The sequence below is a fragment of the Salvia hispanica genome, chromosome 4 (genome assembly GCF_029641045.1).
Source record: "Salvia hispanica isolate PSC_SH4W2 chromosome 4, Shi_PSC_v1, whole genome shotgun sequence".
Lineage (NCBI taxonomy): Eukaryota > Viridiplantae > Streptophyta > Magnoliopsida > Lamiales > Lamiaceae > Salvia > Salvia hispanica.
Window position 1 is genome coordinate 33,560,834 of NC_142695.1, and position 24,913 is coordinate 33,585,746.

A 24,913-nucleotide genomic window follows, 5' to 3' on the forward strand; every position below is an offset into this window, starting at 1 on the left:
TAGGAAACTCATGCACGAAAACTTAACTGAAACATAACTTCAAACTTCAATCAACAACTCCAGATCTAGAATACTCAGCGAGAATATATGCAAACACTTAGAAAATAAAAGCAACAACTAGATCTAACTTTCCTAGGCAGAACGAAGCAACTTCAAACCAAAGAGACATGCGAAATAGAAACTTCATAATTAAACTGTTTGGATCGTAACTAAATACTTCAACAGGCAACAAGATTTAATGTTTGCAACAGATCCAACGAAGAAAGCAAGTAAACTTTAAACTAGGAAAGCGATTAAAGATTATTTATGCCACTCCAGGCGATGAAACTGCTATACTACGACGACAAACTGGCTGGAACGGTGGGATAATGACTCTCCGGTGAACGGCTGGAACTTCAGGTGATCATGATTGTGGCGAGGAACGAGAAGAACTGGACAATGCTGAAGGAACTGATCTTCTAGAGAGGATTCTAACTAAGTGTAGTGGTTGGACTTTTTGAACTCCGAACTCTTTCTCTCTCTCCAAGTGGCTTCTTTTATAGGGAGGCTCGCCCTTGCTTTTAGGGTAGACTTCCTTTGCGAATTGACCTTTCTGCCCTTGTTTATGATCATCCCAGCTATCCTTCTTCTCCATCTCGAGCCTTTTCTCTGGCATGCATCCTGGTCAGTATTGCACCCTTCTTGCGCTCTTTTCACCTGCGTCGTCCGAACCGTCTCCTACTGACTTGGACCCCTTTATCCTGCACACTTAAGCAACTGTTTTGCAGATAATACATGCAAATCATGACATACTGACCAGTAACCAAGACTTAGAATACGACTTATCACCCACATTCCACTAACTTATTCAACTCAACTTTCATTATATTTCTTAAAATTCGTGTCAAACCAAATAGGATTCCTATTATGCAAGAAAAGACGAGAATAATGATGTGATGGTTTGAAGTGATGGCTTGGGGGATGCTAGAGGGGAACCCATTATGGATGCTCTAAAAGCTTGCCCAAATAATTCTGTCATCAACATTGAACCTAATCGACTATTAAACCCTTCAATTCCTAGTCATTAGATCTAAATGATTTAGTGGTGCCACGTGGAAATTTATTTTATATTAATTAATTCGAATATGGTCTTTTCTGTTAGGATTGGTATACTTAAAAAGCATATTTCGAGCATGTTGCACGGATGGAATTGCTTGTATACAATAAACTCTACAATCCACTTTTAAAGGCGAGAAGAAATAATTTTATCGCATTGGTGTTTACTTATGCATTTATAAGATGTTTCTCAAACATTTAAATGTATAAGAAGCAAACAAGTCTAATTCTTCTGCAATAGTAGACTGGTCGTGAACGACGTTCACAGAAGGTGATGCAGTCGGTTCTTTGTAGAAGAGAAATAGAATTTCACAACCTAGATAGGCTTTGGCTACCAATCGTGAAAGGTTGCAGTGTCAGACTGTATGTTTCCTTACCTTAGGATATAAACGACAATGGTGTGGTAGTTGATACAAGTCTTTCTTGCTATTTACTGAAAGACGAGGTCTCGGTGATTGTTATTTCTTAATCATTGTTGACATAACATTGTGCATACGATATTGATTATGCCCTACTTTGATTTATCAAATGGTGCGGATTTTTTGTAATCCAAGAATCCTGATATCTTGGGTAGTGGTGATCAATGTCTAGAGGTGCTAGTATTGTTATTGCAATGAATCGTGTGCTGGGTGAGTCCAATTTGATAATATCCTCAAGAGGTGTTCGAAAAAGATTTTATTATTCAGAAACCCGGTCGGTTGGAATTTATTCCGGAATAATAAATAAAGATTTTGAACTAGACAACTCTTAGAAAAAGTTATTAATTATTTAAAGTCAAATAGCATACTTAAATTAATTAATGGATATTTATATTTTAAACACGGGAAATAATAAATTAAAGAGGTAAAGCTCGGATTACTCGTCATTTGAGATTAGACGTGTAGTCAATATTATTATACTATAGTGGATGATATAATATTCCTTTTGGATTTAAATTAAATTGGGGCTCAATTTAATTAGTACAAGTCCAATAGGTTTGACCCAAGTCCAACCTCCATGAATCACTAATTTGGTCATCATAACTCTATATAAAGGAGACTAAATAGAATACAAAATAATTTAATTTTATCATAAAATTACCTCAAAATTTCGTGCTCCCCTCTAGGAGTGAACGATATTTTCATTTCTTCCCAGAACTGAAATTCTGTCTTCTTTTCTAGTCCAGTCCTTTCAATTCTGACAACTTTTGCCCACCCAAAGGTCATTATCTGAGTTTGGGATACAGATTAGAAGGTTCGTGGTTGAGTATGAAGAACATCCGTTGGGAAGGCGCAAGCAATCGTCGATTCTTCGGAGAATCAGATTGTTAATTCTAAACCGTTGGAATTCATGAATTAGGGTTTTGATTCCTTATTCGTGAATTATATGTGTTCTAGCATGCAATTGACTGTATAACGTGTGATTAATTGATCCCATAATCGGTCAAATAGATATGTATATCTGATTTATTTGTGTATACATGACTTCCGCTGTGAAGGGGCACCAAACCCCAACATTTCTGTCATTCCTTGCACATGAAACAATGTCAACTAAATGCCTTGAATACGTGAACTATGTGTTGACATGAATTTAGATTTTGAAAATATTAAAAATTCAAATAAAATTATTAAATTTTATCATCAAAACATATATAATTAGGATCTTGCTAATATCATTATAAAATTACCTTAATACCTTTATTTTTATATATATTTCATGACAAAATAGTTAAATTGAAATAGTTATTTGAGGTTTTAAGCTTTGAGATATTTTTAAAAAGTTAGTTATAACTAACAAATTTAGTTTCCATTAATACTCGTGATTGACATTGTCAAACAGTTAGTTGACATCGTGTATACTCTGGTTGACATTATTGTAATAACTAGTTGACATCGCGTGAAAATTGATTTTGACCTTCACTTTCAGATCAGAGATTTGGTAGTAGTTATCAATTTAAGGTATATTATCAACCTAACATGACCTTAAACCCTAACATATAATTCTTCCGAAACTATCATTTTATGGACGAAACATATTATTTTTGCTAAATGAATTTACATCATCTTGAAACTAATATTTCATGGACAAAATATATCATTTTATACAAATAGAATATCAATTTTATTGATTACTAGCATCATTTTATACATGTAGAAAGAATATCATTTTATTGAGTACAAACATAATTTCATATATGCTAAAAGAGGGGTGTGGTTAATTGTTAACTCACCCCTTAATTGTTAACTACAACTAATTTAAGACCATAAGAATTTTGAGATCCAATAGTCAATAAATTGTCATGTGTAGTTTCATTTTTATTTTTTCATATTAAAAATATAGGAATAACTACCAAATTTAGGGTTTAGGAACATTATGTCAATATTGTATATGCATGAATACATGAAAATGGCAATATAGTTTCATATTTACAGTATCCATGTATTTTATTGGCATATTTTTCAAGTTGGATTTATATAAACTGTTTCACGAATTATATGCAAATTCACGAAAATATTATCAAATTTTGACATCGAAGCATATGCATGTAAGATTTCGTTGGAATCCTTATAAAATTGTCTTTAATATGATATATGTTGTGAAAAATAATATAAATTGAGATAGTTATATGCATTTAAAGTTTTTGGATATTTTTTAAAAATTAGTTATAACTAATTTATTGTTAATTGACATTAATACCCCTATTGACATTTTTTGTACAGTGTATTAATACTCGTAGTTGAATGATTTTGTGCCTTGATTTAATAATCCAATGTCACTCATTTAGTTGTAGTTAGCAATTTAAAGGTAAGTTAACAATATAACACACCCCTGGTAAAAGAAATACTAAGTATGATTTTTATACGGTGATAACCACCCAAACCCCTCTCCATCTCTCAAAATAACGCCATTTTCTCTTTTTTAAAATTTTTCACCATAAATTACACTATTAAATACTATTTCAATTTTTTTTTTCTCACACTTTACCGATTTCACATTAAAAACTTGTAACATTTCAAAAGTTTTTTTTGTTAGGAGACGAAGACAAGACAGAACTTAATAGATAATGATGCTCACATAATTACTATTGGAAATTTATTACTAGTAAAAACAAAAAAATGAAACAATTTTTATAAACACTACTAGAAAAATACGTATGACTATTGGTTGCGAACGAAACTACTGTATTTTAACAAAACAATGTATACTTCTTCGATCTAAAAAAAAATATCGCAATTTACCATTTTATACATCCACAATGTAAAATCTCATTTTTTTTCATTTTAAATAATAAATCTTACAATTCACTAAATCAAACAATCACATTTTATTATAACATTAATATAAATTGAGTTCCACGATATGATAAAAGAGATTTTAAATTGTGAATGATAAACTATTTATTAATGTTATTTTAAATGGGATCGAGTATAGTTTGAAAACCCAGACGGAATTTCTAATCCTCATCAAATCTAAAATCAAATTGAGACGTTCCCTTCCCTCCTTCAACGTCAAAACCCTAATCCGATTTCCTCAACACCACACCCACAAATTCAATCAAAATCATGGCGGAAGCGACCGTAGATGTCGGCGACATCGAGAAGCTCTACGAGTACGGCGAGAGACTGAATGAAGCCAAAGATAAATCCCAGGTTAGTCGGTGCATTTCAAGTTTTCCGTGGTTTCGAGCTTTTGGTCAGTCGTTTTGGAGGTAGGATTGGGGACATTCTCAACTCTTTTTCTGTATGTTTGGATTACGTGAGCAGAATAGGAAGGATTACGAGGGGATACTTGCTGCTGCGAATGGCAGTGTGAAAGCGAAGCAGCTGTCGGCGCAAATGATACCTAAGTTCTTCAAGTATTTCCCTGAGCTTGCCGAGCAAGCTCTGGACCAGCATCTGTATTTGTGCGAGGACGAGGAGCTTGGTGTAAGTTACTTTTACGGTTTTTCTGAAGGAGCTCGCATTTGCATTTGTGGCACATATTGGAATTTGAAGGCCTTGAATTGTATTTTTATGTCGATGTTCGGGCAAACAGTATCACAATGTTGGTGCTTTATGAGTTGTATATATCAAATCCTTTTGCTTTCTCTAGAGGGTTTCATGGGGGAATATCAACATGTAGTAGTTCTTCAAGAGAATCATAAGTAGCCTTTCTGTGCTAAATTTCACCATAAAAGAGGATTCTCGGTGTGGAAATTGATATTAAAAATACTTGAGATTAGAATGGCACCATGCATTTGATTTCTGTCTCTCCTTTTTATTTTCATGGGTGTCTTGCCACTGTCACGTTGAAACATCAATTTTTCATATGAGTAATTGTATTGTGCAGCACAATTTGTGCTTTACACATATTGCGCATGCTGAGTTTGATTAGGCGGATGTTATACATCCTCAAGACATTAGACACACATTTCAGAGATTTTGAGTTACACACATTTAGGTGACTCTGAGGTATTTTCTTTGTTTAATTGCTGAAGGTGCGTGTACAAGCTATTCGTGGGCTTCCTCTATTCTGCAAGGATACTCCTGAACATCTGACAAAAATTGTTGACATCCTCGCCCAACTTCTTATTGCTGGTAATTTAGGTCTTTGATGCATAATTGGGGTTCTTTTGCAGATGTTTTCACCTCTTTAATTTTTAATTTTAATAAAGTGTTTTGTTGGTTATGATTAGGAGATAATGTGGAGCGTGATGCAGTACACAAAGCCATTATGTCCCTGTTGCGACAGGATGTTAAGAGTAAGCCTGATAAGTCACTATTTAGAAATAAATTGTACTTTCAGTTCTTTCATACTTTTTTGGCTGAATCATTGATGACACTGACTTTTATAGGAGGTATTCCCTGGAAAACCTAAATTGTACTTCTAACCATTAGATTGAGTGAACATATTTTGGTTTGGTAGAATTTGAGATTTTGAGTCATAGCAGGAGGTAATTGTCTCTAGGTTGTTAAATGTGACGTTTGGAAGTTAGGTAAAAACGATGAAGTGAAATTGGAGCTTTATACTTGGATGACTAACTGCACTCTGATGCTTAGACGGTGATGTGAAATTGTTTCCATTTTTGTGAAGGAAAGCTACATGCATACCTTGGTGGATATGTTAGTTCTTAGAGCTGCATCTTTTCCTTTTCAGATAATCTCCCTACAGGATTTTAATATAATAGAAAAGACTTAAGTTGTATCTGGATAAATGGATTGGTGGTTTACCCTTGCCATTACAGTTATATAAATTGCTTCTTTCACCTGTTACTCTCATTTCTTGAGTTTAGAAAAACTAGGATGACGTGGAGCTTCTTGGGACATGGACCATTAATAGAATCTGATGAAAATGATATGTTTGTCAGTGGCTGAGTGTCATTTCCAGAAAATTTATAGCTGCTGTGTTACAGTCTCTTATGAAATTTGGTTTTTAAGTCAAATGGGGTTTGCCAGTGGAAAAAGCACCGGAGGAAGTTGAGCACAACTTTGCGAGCCAAGCCTAGTTATTTGGTGGCCAGTGGTAGGAAAATCTTATCAAATTTCTGTAGGTGGCTCGAGACTCCTATGCTTTGCTGAAACTATGTGATCTCAGTTGCTAAATGCTTGTAGTCACTTATTATTCTTATATGGACCTTAAAATGGAGTTTCAGTGAAGAGGAATTTCAAATAGTAAAACGGGTTCATGGGCAAAAGAGATGATGCCGAGATGTGTTCTATGAACATACGTTTCAGATAAGAATCATAATTATAGCTGTCTGTTTGAAACTTCCATCATGCCTTGTGCATCACATTTCAGAATTTTTTTGGTAATGAATTGGAAAGGATTAGGAAAATAGTTTTTAATCTGTCAGAAGGGATATATTGTGTCATCTGTCTTGTGAGGATTCCACTAATCTGCATTGACCTCATGGCTCATATTTACCTTCATCAGCATAAGTCATTTTAAAAATTCCCCTGGTATGCTTCATTGCTTATCTCTTTGTGTGTATTAATAAACTGGACACCTAAATCATGGCTACATGTACACTGTGCATTCAGACTGCAAATTCTGAAACTGTTGTTGATTATGTTTGTTTCAGCATCTTTAACAGCTTTGTTTAAGCACATTGGTAGCACTGATGATCGAAGTGCAGAGGACCTCACTGCTTGTGAGAGCATACGTGAGAAGGTTCTTTGCTTTATTAGGGATAAGGTAAGACATTTCTAAATTTATTAATGAAATAACTTTTCAGCCTAAACATATTATGGATAAGGTGTCCTACATTATAGGAGTGTACATTTTTCAGGTGTTCTCCCTTAAAGAAGAGTTGTTGAAGCCTAAAGATGAAATGGAGAGGCATATAACTAATTTGGTAAAGCAGGTATTACATTCATATCATCAGGCATCTGATCAAAATTATGTTTTTCGAATGTCAAATTTGTCAATAGTGTTGAGACCTTTTTCTTCTTCATGGCGGGTACCTCTATATCTAAAATTCCGTTTATAATACCCGATGCTTCCAGTTGAATATAATTCTGATGTCTTCCTGTTTCAGAATATGCAAGATGTAACAGCTGCTGAATTTAAATTGTTCCTTGACTTCTTGAAAAGCTTGACCTTGTTTGGAAAGGACGCTCCCGTGGAGCATGTTCAAGAACTTGTTGAGATTATTGAAGGCCAGGCTGATCTTGATGCTCAGTTTAATGTATGTTAAAACTTAAAATCTGTTTTTTGTTATTTCTTTTTGCCAATGATATTGGTCTATTTGGTTGAAGAGAATTGGGCCTGGAAATTTTCGGATACAACACACACAATAAAAATAAAAATTAATAGGTTAATGTCAAGCCTTGTCGTGTCAACGTGATAAAGACATGGTAATTCTGTGTAACTCATCGTTAGTATTATTATTTTATTCTTAGTTTACTATTATGGTTTATTTTCGTATTAGTTTTTAAACATAGAGAATTTAGAATTTGTATGGCTATCATGTCGTGTTGTTCGGTCATTATCAGCTTGCTTGTGTGAGAATGAATTAAATTGTGTTGCTATTGTGTTGTGTCCATGTCTGTGTGAGTCACCCTATGCTAGTGCTGATGGTTTCCTTATCGTGTTAGGGTTTGTCCTTATCGTGTCGTGTTGTGTTGTGTTAGCATGTTGTCACGATAACGACCCGACATACACAGTTTGGCTGGCCTAAAGAGTATTCTTTGATGATATTGAGGAGCACGGCTTTGAATGTTGAGTATAATCATAATAAATATAGATTTATGGGTCCAAAAGCATAATGGTTTTAAGCATTTGTTTGTATCTGTCTATCCGATATTGATAGAGCCTAGTCTAGCTTTTGAGCTCCTTTGTTTTGTTTTGATATGAATGTTTAAGGCATGTTTGTAGGTTTTAGTCGACCATGCCATAAAAGGTTATTTTAATTACAAAAATAAAAATAATAGAATTAAATGATAGTGTGACCCGCGCCATGGCCACCACCACCACTCCCTTAAAAGTTCTGACGTTTACTGTTCCACAAGTTCATATAGTATCTCAACTTTTGTATCTAGAATGCCAATCTGGTTACTTGTCAAATTTGTTGCCACTTCCCATACATATACCTTCCTACTTTCTAGTAATTATTGTCTTCATGTAAATGGTGATCCATATTATTGTAGAATTATTACTGGGAAAGTATTCGAATATTTTATTTTGCTTTTCCATGGTTGTCCGCAGGTTTCAGACAGTGATCACATTAATCGATTCATATCCTGCATACAAATGGCCCTTCCGTTTTTTATGGTACTCACAAATCTGATATTTGAAGAACTGTAGATCTATTAGCATATGTTGACATAAGCATATATGTGATTTCAGAGGGGTGCTTCAAGTAGCAAGTTCTTCAATTACTTAACTAAGCAAATCATCCCTGTTTTTGACAAGGTAATACGCTCAAACTAAATTACTATCTACCATTCTTAAAAATGAGTCTCTTAAAACATTTAGCTAGCTGTGCTGATTTTGTCATCTTTTATGTTTCACGATGCATGTCCATGTCCAATCCAAATTTACCTTGGCTTGGGAATCCCTGGTTTTTGTTTTAGATGGAATGCTCTTATTTCCATTTTTTTGCAATTTTTTTTCCACATTCTTGTTTGTGTACTACAAATATCATGATTGCTAAGAAGACTTCTTATTATATGAATGTCTAGATCTTTTGTGCCATCCAATGTCATTCAAACTTTTCTGATGTTTGTTTCAGCTCTGTTTCAACATAGAAATGAAATGTAGTTACTTTACTAACAAGAGGGCGTTGTGACCTGTAGTTACATTTCTTAGTATATTGTTTTTATAATTTCGAATTCCCGACCTTTTGTGTTTGGAATTTGATTGAGGATTTTCTTGTATCTTTATATACATCTCTTTCAGCTTCCTGACGAAAGAAAATTGGACTTGCTAAAGAATCTTGCTGAATGTTCATTATATGCAAGACCACAAGAGGCAAGGCAGCTTCTTCCATCAGTAGTGCAACTTTTAAAGGTATGCTTTCTGTTTGAAGTAGGTAAGAAGATGCGTGCTGCTGTTAAGTTAACTATTTAGCTACTGAGATGGATGCCTTTATCTTTTTCTTTCTGACATGATTCTTGTATTGATTTTCATCCTATTATCTTCACTTTTCATCCCATGGATTGGTGTCTGTTTCATATAGACACCATCTTCTAATAACATTGCATATTAGCAGTCAATCCTGCTTTATAATTGACTATCAGTTTTCCGTATTGATTGTTAAATAAAGTTGGATGGGTGTGAATTAATATTTTCATAAAATGAATGTACTTGTATATCCACTGACAGATTTTGAACCATGGATTTGGCAACTTGATCTATGATCTTCTATTCAGTGATCTTATGGATGCTCTCTATACATGTCACAGAAATACATGGTCCGGAGAAAGATTGAAGAGATTGATTTTACAAGTATTGAGTGCTTGTTGTATGCATTTCACCATTTAGCTCACAAGGTAATAATCATGTGCTTGTTGTTCTGTCTACATATTTGATATCTTAGAACCAGGTACCTTACATATTTCGATTCTGTAGACTCCCAATACCACGAATAGTCTTTGTGGCTACAAGATTGTTACCGGACAACCTTCAGATAGGCTTGGGGAAGATTTCACAGAACAATATAAAGATTTTACTGAGAGGTAATTTATGACTAAAGAATATTGCAATTCAGTACATTGTTCATGTTTATTCAAACCTGGTTTCACTGTGGAATTTCATAAAGTTGACTTGTTCTTTTGGTGAAATAGATTAAGCACTACTGAGGAATTAGCCAAGGCAATGAATAAGAAGCTGACACAGGGCATGGCGGAGCATAATAAAGCAATGGCAGCTGCAAAAACAGAAGAAGAAAAAGAAACAATTGTGCGTTTTTCTAATCCACTTAAATTGTTGTAGTATTTAGCTGCGAGGATGTTATTATCTTTGACGCGTTGGGTTTAGTTGGATTAACTTTGCTCCTTTTTTTATCTGGATATCCTACAGAAGAAACAAAAGCAGAATGCTACAGCTGGGCTCCGTACGTGCAACAATATACTAGCAATGACACAGGTGAGTAATTTTCTCCAACTTGACTTGATTATAGAACTCTCTGAAATCACACGAGTGGATATAATTTCATAGGTAAATAACTAATCTGGGTTTAGTAGACTTGTTTTCTTCTTTCCTATACACTGAGCTATACTAAAACAACATGATTGTGGTTGGATATAGCCTTTGCATTCGAAAGCACCTTCATTTATTGGGGGCCAGAAGATCAGCTTTTCATGGAAAGAAGCTACTAAAGTTGCAACGACTGCTGGTGCTGCAGGGTATAGCGAAATACGTTCATCTTTACTTGTGCTATACTTGATTTTGATGGTTTAAGCTAACCATTTGTCATTGCAGTCAAAAGAGATCTGTTAATGCTGGTAACGGATCTGGCATGAATGCAATGAAGAAGGCCCGAGGAGCTGGAGGTGTGCAAAACCAACTCGTTAACCGAGCTTTCAAGGGTTTAAACGAGGGGAGAGGCGGTGGAAGAGGTAGAGGAGGTTGGAGGGGACGCGGTCGAGGGAGAGGCTATTATTAACAAGCACCACACTGTTGCATACCGTGGAAGTTTACCTAGGACATGTAGTGCTTAATTACTAGCTAGTCTTCTAGTTGTATGGCATTTGTCAGAGCTTTAATATTGTTATGATTAAGATTATGTTGACTTAATTCTTTCAAAAATATCAGTGCCATTAGTGTGATGTAACAGAATGGCTACGACTTCTTGTATTGGAGCCACTGATATGATGATGCTGTTATAAAGTTGAATCCTTTGGAAAAGTCCACCAGGAATCATGTGCTAAGTGCTAACCTAATCTCCCTCATTCTTGTTGCTTGGGAAAGTTTTTTTTGGGTTAAGATTTATGTAAGTTATGTTTAGTAAATTAAATGAAGATAAAATTAAATTATATACTAACAGAGAATAAAGTGAGAAAAATGAGTGAGTGAAATAGGAGAATAGTACTTCCTCTGTCTGCCATTTAAAGAGTCTCTTTACCGTTTTGATTGTCTATGATTTATAAAACCATTTACTTTCCATTTTTAGGATGCAAACATTATATTTCACTAACTTTTAACACTTACGATCATTCTAACACTAATACTCCATCCATATCCATTCTAAGTGAAGTATTTCTTTTCTGCCACGAGATTTTGTGTATTGTTATTTTGTAGCTAAGTAGTTAAAATAAAGTAAGAGAAAAGGAAAAAGTAAAGAATGATGTTTTTATTATTAAAAATGTGTTATTTATAGTAGGATGGATGAAGTATTAAAAGTGGATCCGCATTTCACTCCCTTTCTCCCTTTACTTTTCTTTAGAAAATCAAACAATTTTTTAAAATCCGTGCATAAAATTGTCCTTAACTGGTGGACTAGGGAGTAAGATGTTTATTTTTTTGCCAAGAAATGACTACTAAGCAAGCTTGGATAACCCAATATGAAATAGTACAAGAATGGTGTATGAGTTTGGATGAAATTGCAAAAACATATTGATCTTTTACAACATTGTCTAAAATAAACAAGCCAAAATATGATCAAATCTTGAGTTTCTTCAACACAACTAATAAAGAAAAGGAATCAACTTGTAAGTAACCTTAGACACATACTCAGTATACCTCTCCCCAAACGCCTCCACCATCACCGCCTCCTCGGCCTCCGCCTTCCGCCCATAATACAACAAGCACACCACCACGACCAACAGAGCACTCACCGGAGCCCTCAACGCCGCAAAATAAGTGACAAACAGCAGCATCGTGGACGCGTAAATGGGGTGCCGGACGAGCCTATAAGGCCCAAACTGCACCACCGCAGTCGGCACCACCACCTTCTCCGAATAATTCGCCAAATACAAGGTGGAATGGTATTGCATAAACACAGCCAAACCAATCATCCCCCAAATCGCCACATTGCTCCAACCCCCCGGGACCAAATGCAGCTCCACCCCTTCAAACGCCGCCGCCCAATGCGCCGCCGTCACGCCGCCGCAGAACAGAAGGCGCTGCCACCTCGGCAGCACGATGTCCCATTTCGCATCGTGATCGCGGGCGTAGTAGTCGCCGTAGAGACGCTTGCGCACGCTGACGTGGAGGAAGAAGAAGTAGTGGTAGATGAAGAAGAAGACGAACGGCCAGCCCTCGAGGAATCCGTTGAAATGTGCCGGCGGCACCAGCGTCAGCCACGTGAATGCCGATGTCACGATGCTGAGCTGCTCCACCACCGTGGCTTCGCCCTTCAGGTGTCTTCCCAGGCTGTAGAGGCCGTACGCGCCGATCGCAATTGCCGCCGCCCACGGCCAGAACACCCAGGTCCAACTGAAGTACATCCAGAAAAACGGACTGAGGAGCAGATTCGCCGCCGATTTCGACGCCGCGATCGCGGCGGAGAGCGCCAAGCACCATTTGCACACGTCGAGGGGGGTCAATTGGGCGAGGGATGATTTTAGCGATTCGAAGGATAAATTTTTGAGTGGCTTCAGCCAATCCGAATCTAACGGCGGCGGCGAGGTCGAATAAGAGCATTTGAGCGAGCGGATTTTGTAATTAGAAGTGGATTTGGAGGGCGATAGAGTGGAGGAATTGGGGGGAAATGGAAGAGAGCATCTCAGTGAGGTTTTCAGAGAGAAAATATTGCGCGGAACCTGCTTGCTGAAAGGTCTGAGAGAAATCAAATGAGAATTTTGCGAGAAAGTGGAGGCGAAAGGGGTGACCTTATAACAGAGCACTGAAGCGGCTGACTCCATAGTAGATTTCTGTAATTTCGAGCGGGAATGCTAAAGCCCTAATTCCGTCATTGAAGCAAAACCTTGATAAACGGTATTGGTGATGGTGAGGATGCGGTCTGTAAACACGAGGCTTTACCCCAAATAAATTCATTTTCAAATTTGTTTTTACTATAAATTATTTATATTTTATACTCCATATTATTCTACTTAAAAATATATTTTTAATTAAAATTTCGAAAATCTAACCCCTGCTAGTAATTAATTTTGCATCCGCCCCTCTATAACTTACTGGTATTAATATAAATCTAAATTAATATGAATAATAGTATTGAATTAGTATGCTCCATTATTCATAGATTCATATAATCACTTTATCCAATTTCTTAATTGAGAATAACTGAACTCTAAATATTATCCTAAAATATTGTCGTTTTACAAATTTGGTCAAAATATTACTGTATGTTTAATATCTTTGTGTCATTAACTTATCAACTTACTTTATTTTTTTACCCGATTTTAACAAAACCATTAAAAAAAATGAATGATCATTCCATTTTTACTCAGTTAATATTACCAATTCACCAAATTAGGCACTAAAACAACAATAATTAATTATTTTATTTACAAATTTCAAAATCACATTTTTTTGATAGTCCAATTAATATATAAATTCATGCCTAATATTTAAATATAATTAATAAATTATTTCTATTCTTTTCTCAATCATTTCATACTCTTTTCTTCCAAACCAAGTTTTTATTTATCGAATTAAATTTTTAATAGGAAACTAAGTTTTATTTATAAATCTCAACTGTCCAGAGTTGACCGATTGAAAAATCCAGTGCTTAGCAGCAACAAACAGTGAGTTGTATGAACTGATCATGCTTAATCAAAACATGAATTTGAGAAGGTAAATGAGTGTTGAAGAGAATTTGTGAAGATAAAGAGAATGATCAAAGAACGCTTCACTCTTCGCAAATTTCGACTACAATCCCTCTTGTACCGAATCTCTCGACGATGAGACGGGCGTCGCTTCAACAATGGGAGCATTTTTCTGTTTCTTGGACTTACGCGAAGCTCATATTCACTTGAGGGTTCGAAAAAATGGAAATGTTTTATTGAAAAGATTATTTTGTGAGGCAATCAATTAATCCGTGTGTTCAATTTTTTTCTTTTTGCCCTTTCTATTATGCTTAATTTTAACTTTATTGTGGTATTGGGGTTGGAGATTTTGCCTTTATATTCCAATGTTTTATATTCACTTTGGATTCGGTACGAGTTTTAATATAAAATTGATAAAGTAAGAGCATCCGCAATGGTAAATAGGCCAGCTATAGGCCAGCCATAGGCCAGCCATTCTCTCCTCTGCCACGTCAGCAACACTCAAAAAACCCCCTGCCACATCAGATTTAGGCCAGCCGCAATAAAAATAATTCAAAATACACTACATTTACGGAATTAAAATACGGAATTAAATTTACGACACATATACGGGAAAAATAATCCATTCCATTAAAAAAAAGTACAAATTTTTTTTAAAAAAAAATACATGATTCTTTTAAAAAAAAAAGGGCTTCAACACACGGGCCCTGCCGATCTCTACTCCTCGTCGCCGTCTCCGTCGTCGTCGCCGCCCCCGCTGCCGCTGCCGCCACCCGTGGTATCTGAGCCCACGTCGGAACCCGCAAGCCGTGCCCTCGCGGCGGCTAAATCGGCACGCATGCTCTCGAGCATCTCCTGAAGAAACATCTTCTCCGTGGGGTCTGTGGCGGCCCTCCACTCCTGTAAGACCTTGTACATCTGATCCCGCGTATGGTTACGCGAATGGAGAGTGTACTCGAGTGGGGCGGGTGGGAGGGCGGAGGACTGGACCTCGCGGGGCGATAGGGGGGATCCGCCCCTCGCAGCTCGCTGCGCCCGCTTCTGGCCAATCGGGCGGGGGCGACCTGTAAATGAAGGAGGAGACGGAAACTCCTCGACATCCGGGGGGAGGTCGTGGGATCCGCCGCTGCTGCCGCTGTAGTCGCCGCTATAGTTCAGTCGCTGCTTCTTCGGCCACCCAGCGTCGCACCCCGCCCGGAACTTCTCGGAGTCCTTCAGCAACAAGAAGCACTCCCAGAAGGTGAACTCCTTATACTTCCCCTCCACGGGGAACTGACCCGCGGCTATCCTCCGGGCGTCCTCCTCGGTCTGCCCACTCTTGAGCTGACGGAGGGCGTTGGCGTACAAGTTCGCAAAACGGCCCACCGCGGCCCTGGTGCGCTCCCACCCCTTCCGGACCTCCTCGTTGCTGAAGTCCTTCCCCTGCGGGCAGTGCCTCCTATAGGCAGCTCTGATCTTCGCCCACATGTTGACGACCCGCTGGTTGTTCGCAACCAGCGGGTCGTCGCACACCTCCAACCAGCCCCTGGCCACCCCGACGTACTCATCCTCCGTCCACTTCCTCCGGGTCGGGGTGTGGTCAACCGCGGGCTGCGATGACTCGCCAACCGCCTTCGCCTTCCCCCTCGTCTTCTTCTTCGGCGCGGCCCGCCTCGCCGGAACGGGAGTATCCGGATCATCGAGATCGATCCCCATGTCATGCAACGACAGAAGGTCATCGCCATCGCCAGTGAACTGCGTCTCCGCTGGGGTCGAAGTGTGAGACGACGCCGTCAAAAAATCAAGAGACGGCCGATATACCGGGTCCCCTCCCGGTGACCCCTGCCCCTGCAACCCCCCTTGCATCCCGGGATACATACCATGCTGCACCCCCCTGCCCCCCGCCCTGTCACATCATCCCCATCATCTGCTGCAGCATCATCTGCTGCTGCATCTGGGGCATACCCCCCACCCGGGCGCTAACTGCCCGCCGCTCCCCTGGCCGCCCGTCATCCCCCACGGCATACCCCCCGGCATCCCACCAGGCATACCCCCCCCCCCCCCGGCGCACCAACCATCATCCCCATCATCTGATTCCAAGGAATGTTAAATCCCGGGCCCATCTGCCCCCATCCAGATCCCACAGGTACTGTGGGAGTCTGAGAGCCACTCGTCGCCGGGCTGGACTCGTTGTTGTGATCCATCGCTCAATAATGCTCTTGTACAGAAAGTTAGAGAGAGAGAAAACTCGTTAAAACAAGTGGTGTAAATGAAAATGAAACGAAAATCGCGTTTATATAGGTTTTAAAAAAAAAAAAAAAAAAAAAAAATGGAAAAACCCGCTGGCCGATCGCTAGCCGATTTGGCCTCTGCAATGGCGGCCAGCGCATCGGCTAGCGCATCGGCCAGCGACGAGCGATCGGCCAGCCCACGCCGATGCGCTCGCCGATTTCGCGCTGGCCGATTGCAATGGTTCGGCTAGCCGATCGGCTAGCGCGACGAATCGGCTAGCCGGTCGCTAGCCGACCATTGCGGATGCTCTAAGAGAGATGTAAAGAGAGAAAGTAATATAAAATAGAGTGAATTCAAAAATGGTTCCTGGACTATGGGTTTATCTCGAAAATAGTCCTTGGACTTTAAAAATATCACCAGTAGTCTCTGGACTAAGGGTTAATATCAAAAACAGTCCTTTTGCACTGTTTCGAGACGAAAATGCCCTTTTGAGGAGTTTTGAAGGGTTTGGGCAATTTGGTCTTTTTACACTTTTAACATTTTAAATATGATATTATTTCAGTTATGTACTAACTCTGATATTATTTCAAAATTATTATTCATCTTCCCTTTTGTCATCCTTCACTTTGTTTCTTTATTTCAATATTAGATTTAATTTATAAAATTAAATTTTAAATTTTGGTTTTTAAATATCAATAATTTTTTTTAATTAAAACTATTAATTCATAGACACTATAAATATTGATTAAAACTATTAATTTTTGTTATTTAATATAATATTCAGCTGAATTGAAGAAGTACAGAAAAATAATATTAATTACGATGGAAAAATAAAAGCTATTCTATTTAGCCTTCGTTCAGTTGTTATAATTGCTTGTGATTGAATATTATAAAGTTGACTAAAAATTTTATATAGGATTATTTTTGTTGAAATTTTCTAGTCATTTGATTGTTTTCAAATTAATAAACGAAAATTATATTAATCTTGCATTAGATGCATATTTATTTCAGAATAAATCGTGTTATATGATCTATTTATGATTAAAGCTATTAAATATTGATTAAAACTAAGGGGTTGTCATATCTTATTGATTAAATATTAGACACTATCAAATATTGATTATAACTGTTAATTTTTGTTATTTATTAATTTTTATAATTAAAAAATTTATTGATAATTAAAAATTAAAATTTAAAATTTAATTTTATAAAATTAAATCTAATATTGAAATGAAGAAACAAAGTGAAGGATGACAAAAGTGTTAAATCTATAAACTCATAGGGATTACTGGTGATATTTTTAAAGTCCAAAGACCATTTTCGAGATAAACTCATAGTCCATGGACCATTTTTTAAGTTCACTCTATAAAATATACTACTAGTATTCTCTTGAGGTTTAAGATTATTAGTAAAATTTTGCAATTTTTATTATGTAGAAGATTGAATATTTCAAAATAATACATGTAAGAGTGGACGTTCATCTTCTCCCAGTAAACTCAGTCCCTAAGTATAAACAAGCACAATTATAATGTAAACTATATTTTTATTTTGTTTATTTAAGTGTTGAACTAGTTTTATGTATTTTTGTGGAGTAATTGTGATTGTGACGTTTTGTGATATACTCTCCGCTAATGTTTCAAAAAAATATCATTTCTCATTCTTAAAAATATCATTTTATATTCAAATAGGAACTAAATACATTAGTTAATTGTAAAAATTATATGGAACCAAGTGTTAATGAATGAACGCATTGGATTCCGATTCATTTTTATTTACAATACAAAAATTTGGATTCTAAGATTGTAAAAAAAAAAGTTCCATATTTGAGTTCGGAATGAAATTCTGTTTGAAGTGAAAAAAAACAATTCTATTTATTTTTGGTTCAAGTATTCGACTCAATTCTTTAAAATTGTTTCTCATTATAAAAAAGGATAACAGAGATAAAATACGACTTCTTATTTAAATAAAAAATAAAAACAAGAAGAATAAAAATGAGAGTGATAAAGCAAAATCATGAAACTAATGTAGGCCTAATCAATTAATATGAATACGGAAAAATACAAAAAAATATCACGGGGAGAAAACTTCTAATACGACTTAGCTGGCTCTTCCAGAATTGAAAAGCTATAACTTAAACAAAGCAATTTAAAATTATGAATTCCTTCTCTCCAAAATTGAATTTATAATTGGCAAAATTTATTTGTAATATAATATTTATATTTACGGAGATTATGAACTTTCCAGTTTTTCTAAGGTTATTTGGAAGAATTTATAAAGCTCGCTGACAAAAGGAATCATAGCATGTAAAAAGCAAAAATGAAATTATCCACATCAGCATTTCTTTTCTTTATTGAGGATTTAAGTTACTTAGAAAAAAAATTACAACTATACTACTATCAATTTCAGTCGAAACACAATTTGTATTTGAATAAACTAGGCGTAAGTCAAACTTACCTTTTTTGGTAAGTTAAAATATATTCATAGTAATGAATATTTACAAACCAATGGTAACTTTTGTGTATTACAATAGACAAACGACTTATTTATTATTCTTTAATCGATGATCTAAATTTATTTAATCATTATAAGTATACATAATTAATTCAACCACTGTCTTATCAAAATTGAACCGATTCCTCAGCACGTTTAGTTTTATTTTAGTACTCCATTTGAAAAGAAAAGCAGGCAAAGCCTGCCAGCACGTTTAATTTAATTTTCTATTTTTAGATTCTATCTATACCTTTAATTTTCATTACTTTTTAGTAAAATTATACGTTCTCTTTTGTTTTCAAAAAAGGAGTCGGCAGTTGGAAATTTTGCTGCTAACCTCTTGATACATTATGATTATAATTTCAATAGGATAATTCTCTACATATTCAAATAAAATTTAGCAATTACGATAATATATATTGATATAAATTTGATCATTCAAATTTCAATGCCGAGAGAAATGCCAGATTCAAGGATCATAGATTGACAGAAGCCCTAAAAGAAGGACAAGAGGAGAGATCAAGTGGAAGAGGGCGACATTGTAAGTCAGAGGATATCACCCAACTGAGTGACACCACACCAGACAAACCACCCAATCTAGTGGAAGGTTATGGAAGACAGCACACATTACCCAATTGGGTGACCCTATGGTCACCTGTTTTGATAACACGCCAATGGAGACAGGGGGTTTCACTTGACCGGGTAGCTTGGGAACTAAACCTCTACTCTATTGACTGATAAAGACATCCGAAGGCAATGAAATGGTTTGGATGGTGGCACATCATTTTTAGGAAAAAATAGCAGTGTATATTTTGAAATAAAATCAACAATGAAATCGACATTCGTCTTCAAAATGATATTTTAGGTGGGAAGATATTTTATTTTAGTTGCTCAATATTGAAATTTGAGATTTAGTAGATGTATCAAGTAGAGGTATCCCATGCCATGTGGCAGCTGAATTAACTAATTGTGGAATTTTGTTAGATGATTTACGCGCGTCCAAATCTTGAAATTTTTTTAAGTAAACGCCTTTTTATACTAAATTCAACAACACGGCAAAAACGCTTTATCCATCATTCTAATCAGCTCTACCAACACACACACAACACACTCACACACTCCGATCGAACCGCCATGGCTGCTGCTCTCAAGCTCAGGCCTAAACCGAATATCCTCACCACCTCCCTCGCCTTCCTACTCCTCTGCGGCTGCGCCTATGCTCGCCTCATCTCCGATCCATCGGATCTCATCTCCGACGGCGTCTCCTCCACCCCGTTCCTGCGCCTCTACGCCGCCGATGAGGCCTGCGAGCAGACCTACGGCTTCATGCCCTGCACCACCTCCGGGATCGGAAGCTTATTCCTCATTCTCGTCTACGGATACCTCATGTTCCTCGCTGCGACCTATCTCTCCGCCGGCAGTGAGCTCTTGCTCGAGCTGCTCGGACCTGGAATCGTCGGCGGCCTCTTCCTCCCGATTCTCGGAGCGCTTCCAGATGCACTGCTTATTCTCGGTAACTTCAATTTTTTTACTCGAGCTTCAATTTTACAAAGCCGATTCATGAAATTTTGTTTGGTGAGTGTGATTTTTACTGAACTAATCGTAATCGTAATCAACATGCGTTGTGATCGTTATAGATTTAAAATTTAAATTATTTTCTCGAATTTAATGACTCGCCGGCCCACAAATTATGGACCTGTCCTCTTCTGCAAGGTGCGGGGCCGGTTTTCTCTGATGCGAAAACCGCAGCCACTTGTCGCAAAGAAAATCGGAGCAGATCTACTTCGAAATATCACATCTCTATGCTGAATCGACGATGATACATAAATACAAAAACATTATGCACTGTCTGCGTGTCTACTTTTTCTCCGGATGTTTACATCATACCACTAGGGCTCGTGTTCTTATTATCCTATCCTTTTTAACCTTTTTACTTTAATTTAGTACTCTATTATATGTAGCTGTGATAGATATTTTTTGCAAGCGAAGTAGACGAATAATCTTCAGTAGCACAACAAGAATAATAACTCTGAATTCAATTATCAAGACAACAACGAAGACTAATACAATAATTCAAAGGTTCACCACCTGCAGATATGACATTATTTTAGCATTTTGGAGAAGCTTGGATGTGTGGGTAATTTTTCGCTCAAAATTGATGGATATGAAATCATTTGGATGACAGCTGTTCAAGAAAACACAAGGGAAAGTTATTATATGGAGTACTATAAGACTGACTTCGAAAAAACTGAACATGTGAGGGGTGAACTGGTACCAACTTCTAGTATTACCTATTTGAGGAAAAATAACTGAAGAGATAGCACGTGTGTGCAAGTACTGAGTGATTCTATGTGTTTGTTTCCCCTTTGTTTGAGGAACAGGAACTCAGATTTAGCCAGGCTGAAATTGGTATTAAATGATCATCAAATCCTAATTAAGATTGATAAACTTTGTTTGCATACCAGCTTTATGCAGACTTTGCACTTTTACAGATCAGTCATATATGAGTAGTGTGGTTGTATTTTCTGACTACTCATAATACTGTTGCTTATCCAGTCTCTGGGCTTTCTGGAACCCCTGAAGTCGCTCAAAGCCAGGTATCGGTTGGAATGGGATTGCTAGCTGGCTCAACTGTCATGCTTCTTACTCTAGCTTGGGGTACCTGTATAATTGTTGGAAAGTGCGATTTAGAGAATTCTATGGCCATTGACTCCACAGACACGAAAGGCTTCAGCTTAACTGGTTTGTTTCTTTGTCTTTCTTTTGTGGCTCCCATATTTTATAGTAGTGTGCATGCCCTGCCCTGAAATGAAAAACCATAAACTTCAACCGGAAATCAACAATTATGTTCATGCACACACACACACACACACACACTCAAGTGTCTCTTTTCTTCTAATAAGAAAAAACAATCAGGGGATTTTATCTTTTGCGAACCATTCAGGCACTTTGGGATCCACTATCATCGTCAGGACATTCCACCCACCTTCTCAACCAAGAAATACACATGTTTTTTAAACTGAACTGTGAAATATAAGTCAAAGGATAAGAAGAATGTACTTTAACTAGAAAGAGAAAGAACTATACTTTCAATCCAATAAATAAAATATGCTGATCAACACAAAAGTTGTGATATAAGCATTTGTGTCATTTGTGGGCAATTTCGTGAACACATGCATCATACGATGATGTATTGGTCCATACAGGATCTGGTGTTTGCACGGATATATGGACAAGCTACGCAGGGATTATCATGGCTATATCCGTTATCCCCTTTGTAGTTGTCCAACTGCCGCAAGTTTTGAACATTAACTCCGGAAGGCATTTGGTTGTTTTGATTGCCCTTATTGTTTCTGTTGGGCTACTACTTTCCTATTGCCTTTACCAGGTATTTTTCTCATTGCATCTTCATAGCATATCATACTAGTTTCCAATTTGGCAGTCATTGTCGCAAGGGCTTAGTCTGGATTCACGACCATGCTTCAAAATCCTAGGGAAAACTTTTAAAATTGTTGTTCTTTATTTTCATTGAGTTGATTAACCGAATTCTGATTGATGAAACTTCCAAGAACTTATTAAATTTCAGAACCATCATGTTCTATATTTTACTTCAACCCAAATGTGGGATGAATAGGCTTCCTGTGACATCTCACAGTTATTGAAACCATAGCAAAAGATCAGTTGGTGTATTTTCAATTAATAACAGTATTTTGAAGAATGTTTGCCAGAGTTCAATCTAAAAGTTCATTGTGAATTTCTAATCTCTGGATCCCAAAACAACACTATTTTAAGTTCTCTGGGAGCCACTGTATTGTACACATGCTGTGGAGCCTTTAGAGGCTAATGGTGAGCTGAAAACTGCATAACATGGCAACTAACTGTTGAAACTTATAAGGGTTACTGTTGCTAAATGATTAGACTGAATGCTTGTTGAAAATCAGCTAACCTGTTTTGCAGGTATTCCAGCCCTGGATTCAGAAGCGAAAGCTTTCTTATGTAAAGCATAAGCATGTCATGGCAGGAATCCTAAAGCATTTGGATTCGGGTCCTTTGGGAAAGCTATGCAATGCAGATGGAACAGCTAATAAAGTTGTACTGAAGAAGTAAGTTTGGGATCGTCACATGTTGTGCTGGCTATCTCTTTCAGCACTTGTGGTTTAGCATTTTGCTTCTTCCCCTTGATTGATATATGATCTGGTATTGTAGGATCTTCACAAGGATTGACGATGACAATGATGGAATCCTATCACGTGTAGAGCTAAAGGCTCTAATTATTGGAATCCATTTTAATGAGATAACTTTTGATGAGAATGAAGTAGTGGACAGAGTGCTCAAAGATTTTGATACTTCTCTCGACTCAAAAATTGATTTCAACGAGTTCGTCGCTGGAGTTGAGAAATGGCTGCAAGAAGCCAGAAATTCAATAGACGATTTTCACGAAGTATGGTGTCATTTAATCTAGATTCCCGATTTAGTCTGTTGTTATCTCATGGTATGCTTTCATCTTTGGCAGGAAACAAGGAGAGAACATGCTCTTTTGGGAAACCAAGATGACGAGAGTGGTGAGGCCATTGAGAATGCTCGATGGATATCGATCAAAGCTGCACTTCTGTTGCTTCTGGGAACTCTTATTGCAGCTTCATTTGCCGACCCTCTGGTGGACGCTGTAAACAGTTTTTCTGCAGCCACAAGCATCCCAACCTTTTTCATCTCATTTATTGCGCTGCCGTTGGCTACCAACTCAAGTGAGGCAGTGTCTGCAATTATATTTGCTAGCAGAAAGAAGCTAAGATCTGCCTCTTTGACATTCTCAGAGGTATGTTGAGTTCTCATTCTCTGCAGCATTATGTGTTATGTGAGGCGGGTCTTGTTTGATAAATGCGCGATAGATACTTACAATAAGCTAATACTCCCTCAGTCCCAAGATATTAGACCCTTATTCCTCTTTGGGGTGTCCCAACATATTTGAGCCATTTCTGTTTATGGTAAAAATTTACTTTACTGCCAACTCCATTTACACCACTTAACAACATCTCCTAAATTCCTGTGCCCAAAAGAAAAGGGCTCTAATATCCTGGGACGGAGGGAGTACCAACTTGTTTGCTTCGAGAATCAATGTCCTTGATAAAGATATCCAGCACCCGTTATGTAAAACTAGTACTCCATGCGTCCCTTAAAAGTAGAACCATTTGAAATGACACAAGTTTTAATGCAAAATTGGTAAAGTAAGGGAGAGATAGAAAGAAAAGTGTGAGTTAGTAGAAAATGGGTCCCACCTCGTTAGAGAGAGAGAGAGATTTCCTAAAAAGGAAAGTTACTATTTTTAGGGGTGGACCAAAAAGGAAAGAATGTTCATTTTTAAGGGACGGAGGGAGTATATGGTAAAAGACACCCTGATCAATGTATCTGCGTACTGTGATTTGTTCCTGACACGGATAGATTGTTGGTTTTGTTCCAGTTGTATGGAGCAGTGACAATGAATAACGTACTGTGCCTGTCGGTGTTCTTGGCCCTGGTTTACGTGAGAGGGTTGGAGTGGAACTTCTCGTCAGAGGTTCTGGTGATCCTGTTGGTGTGCATTGTGATGGGGGTGTTTGCGAGCACCCGCACCACTTTCCCACTGTGGACATCTCTGGTAGCGTTCATGCTCTATCCAATCTCCCTCGCACTTGTATATGTTCTCGACTTCGTCTTCGGGTGGTCGTAGATTATGATGATGCTTCCACCACCATTTTTCCCATATAATTTGCATCCATGTGCAAGGGGACATGTTACACATTTATTTAAAATTCATCTATGGTGGATGTGTAGTAATTGTTGTTTATTAATAAGTTTAGTGCCTGTGGTTTCTCAGGCGCTTGCTGTTGTTAATCTCTGGTCTCTCTCTAGTTATTTTCACCTGAAACCATTCATATTTACTTTCTTTGAGAATCAACTAACTTAAATGTGAAAGTACTAAATCAATATAAGCCATGATAAAATGGTCT

The 24,913-nt window shown here is 37.3% G+C and overlaps 3 protein-coding genes across 4 annotated transcripts; 2 read left to right on the top strand and 1 right to left on the bottom strand.

The window, feature by feature from the left end:
• The first annotated feature begins 4,512 nt into the window (after positions 1 to 4,512).
• On the top strand, positions 4,513 to 11,403 carry LOC125197389 (apoptosis inhibitor 5-like protein API5). Of its 2 annotated transcripts, none has more exons than XM_048096128.2 (16): positions 4,513 to 4,724; positions 4,839 to 5,000; positions 5,552 to 5,651; positions 5,750 to 5,815; positions 7,136 to 7,248; positions 7,343 to 7,417; positions 7,592 to 7,741; positions 8,761 to 8,826; positions 8,902 to 8,967; positions 9,454 to 9,564; positions 9,960 to 10,046; positions 10,126 to 10,232; positions 10,341 to 10,455; positions 10,576 to 10,641; positions 10,804 to 10,901; positions 10,978 to 11,403. In XM_048096128.2, the coding sequence occupies exons 1-16, from the start codon at positions 4,638 to 4,640 to the stop codon at positions 11,159 to 11,161; spliced, it is 1,653 nt and encodes a 550-aa protein (XP_047952085.1). In that variant the 5' UTR covers positions 4,513 to 4,637; the 3' UTR covers positions 11,162 to 11,403. The 2 variants fall into 2 exon arrangements, with proteins under 2 accessions (XP_047952085.1, XP_088913561.1); XM_089057435.1 differs by having other exon boundaries at positions 7,148 to 7,248.
• A 662-nt stretch (positions 11,404 to 12,065) lies between these two features.
• LOC125197390 (protein C-terminal S-isoprenylcysteine carboxyl O-methyltransferase) lies at positions 12,066 to 13,480 on the bottom strand. The gene has a single exon (XM_048096129.2). The coding sequence runs from the start codon at positions 13,359 to 13,361 to the stop codon at positions 12,183 to 12,185; it is 1,179 nt and encodes a 392-aa protein (XP_047952086.1). The 5' UTR covers positions 13,362 to 13,480; the 3' UTR covers positions 12,066 to 12,182.
• A 6,484-nt stretch (positions 13,481 to 19,964) lies between these two features.
• LOC125197388 (sodium/calcium exchanger NCL-like) lies at positions 19,965 to 24,797 on the top strand. The gene is made up of 7 exons (XM_048096127.2): positions 19,965 to 20,439; positions 21,483 to 21,668; positions 22,133 to 22,314; positions 22,884 to 23,029; positions 23,133 to 23,367; positions 23,440 to 23,742; positions 24,385 to 24,797. Exons 1-7 carry the CDS (start codon positions 20,061 to 20,063, stop codon positions 24,631 to 24,633), a joined length of 1,680 nt encoding a protein of 559 aa, XP_047952084.1. The 5' UTR covers positions 19,965 to 20,060; the 3' UTR covers positions 24,634 to 24,797.
• The last annotated feature ends 116 nt before the right edge of the window (positions 24,798 to 24,913 follow it).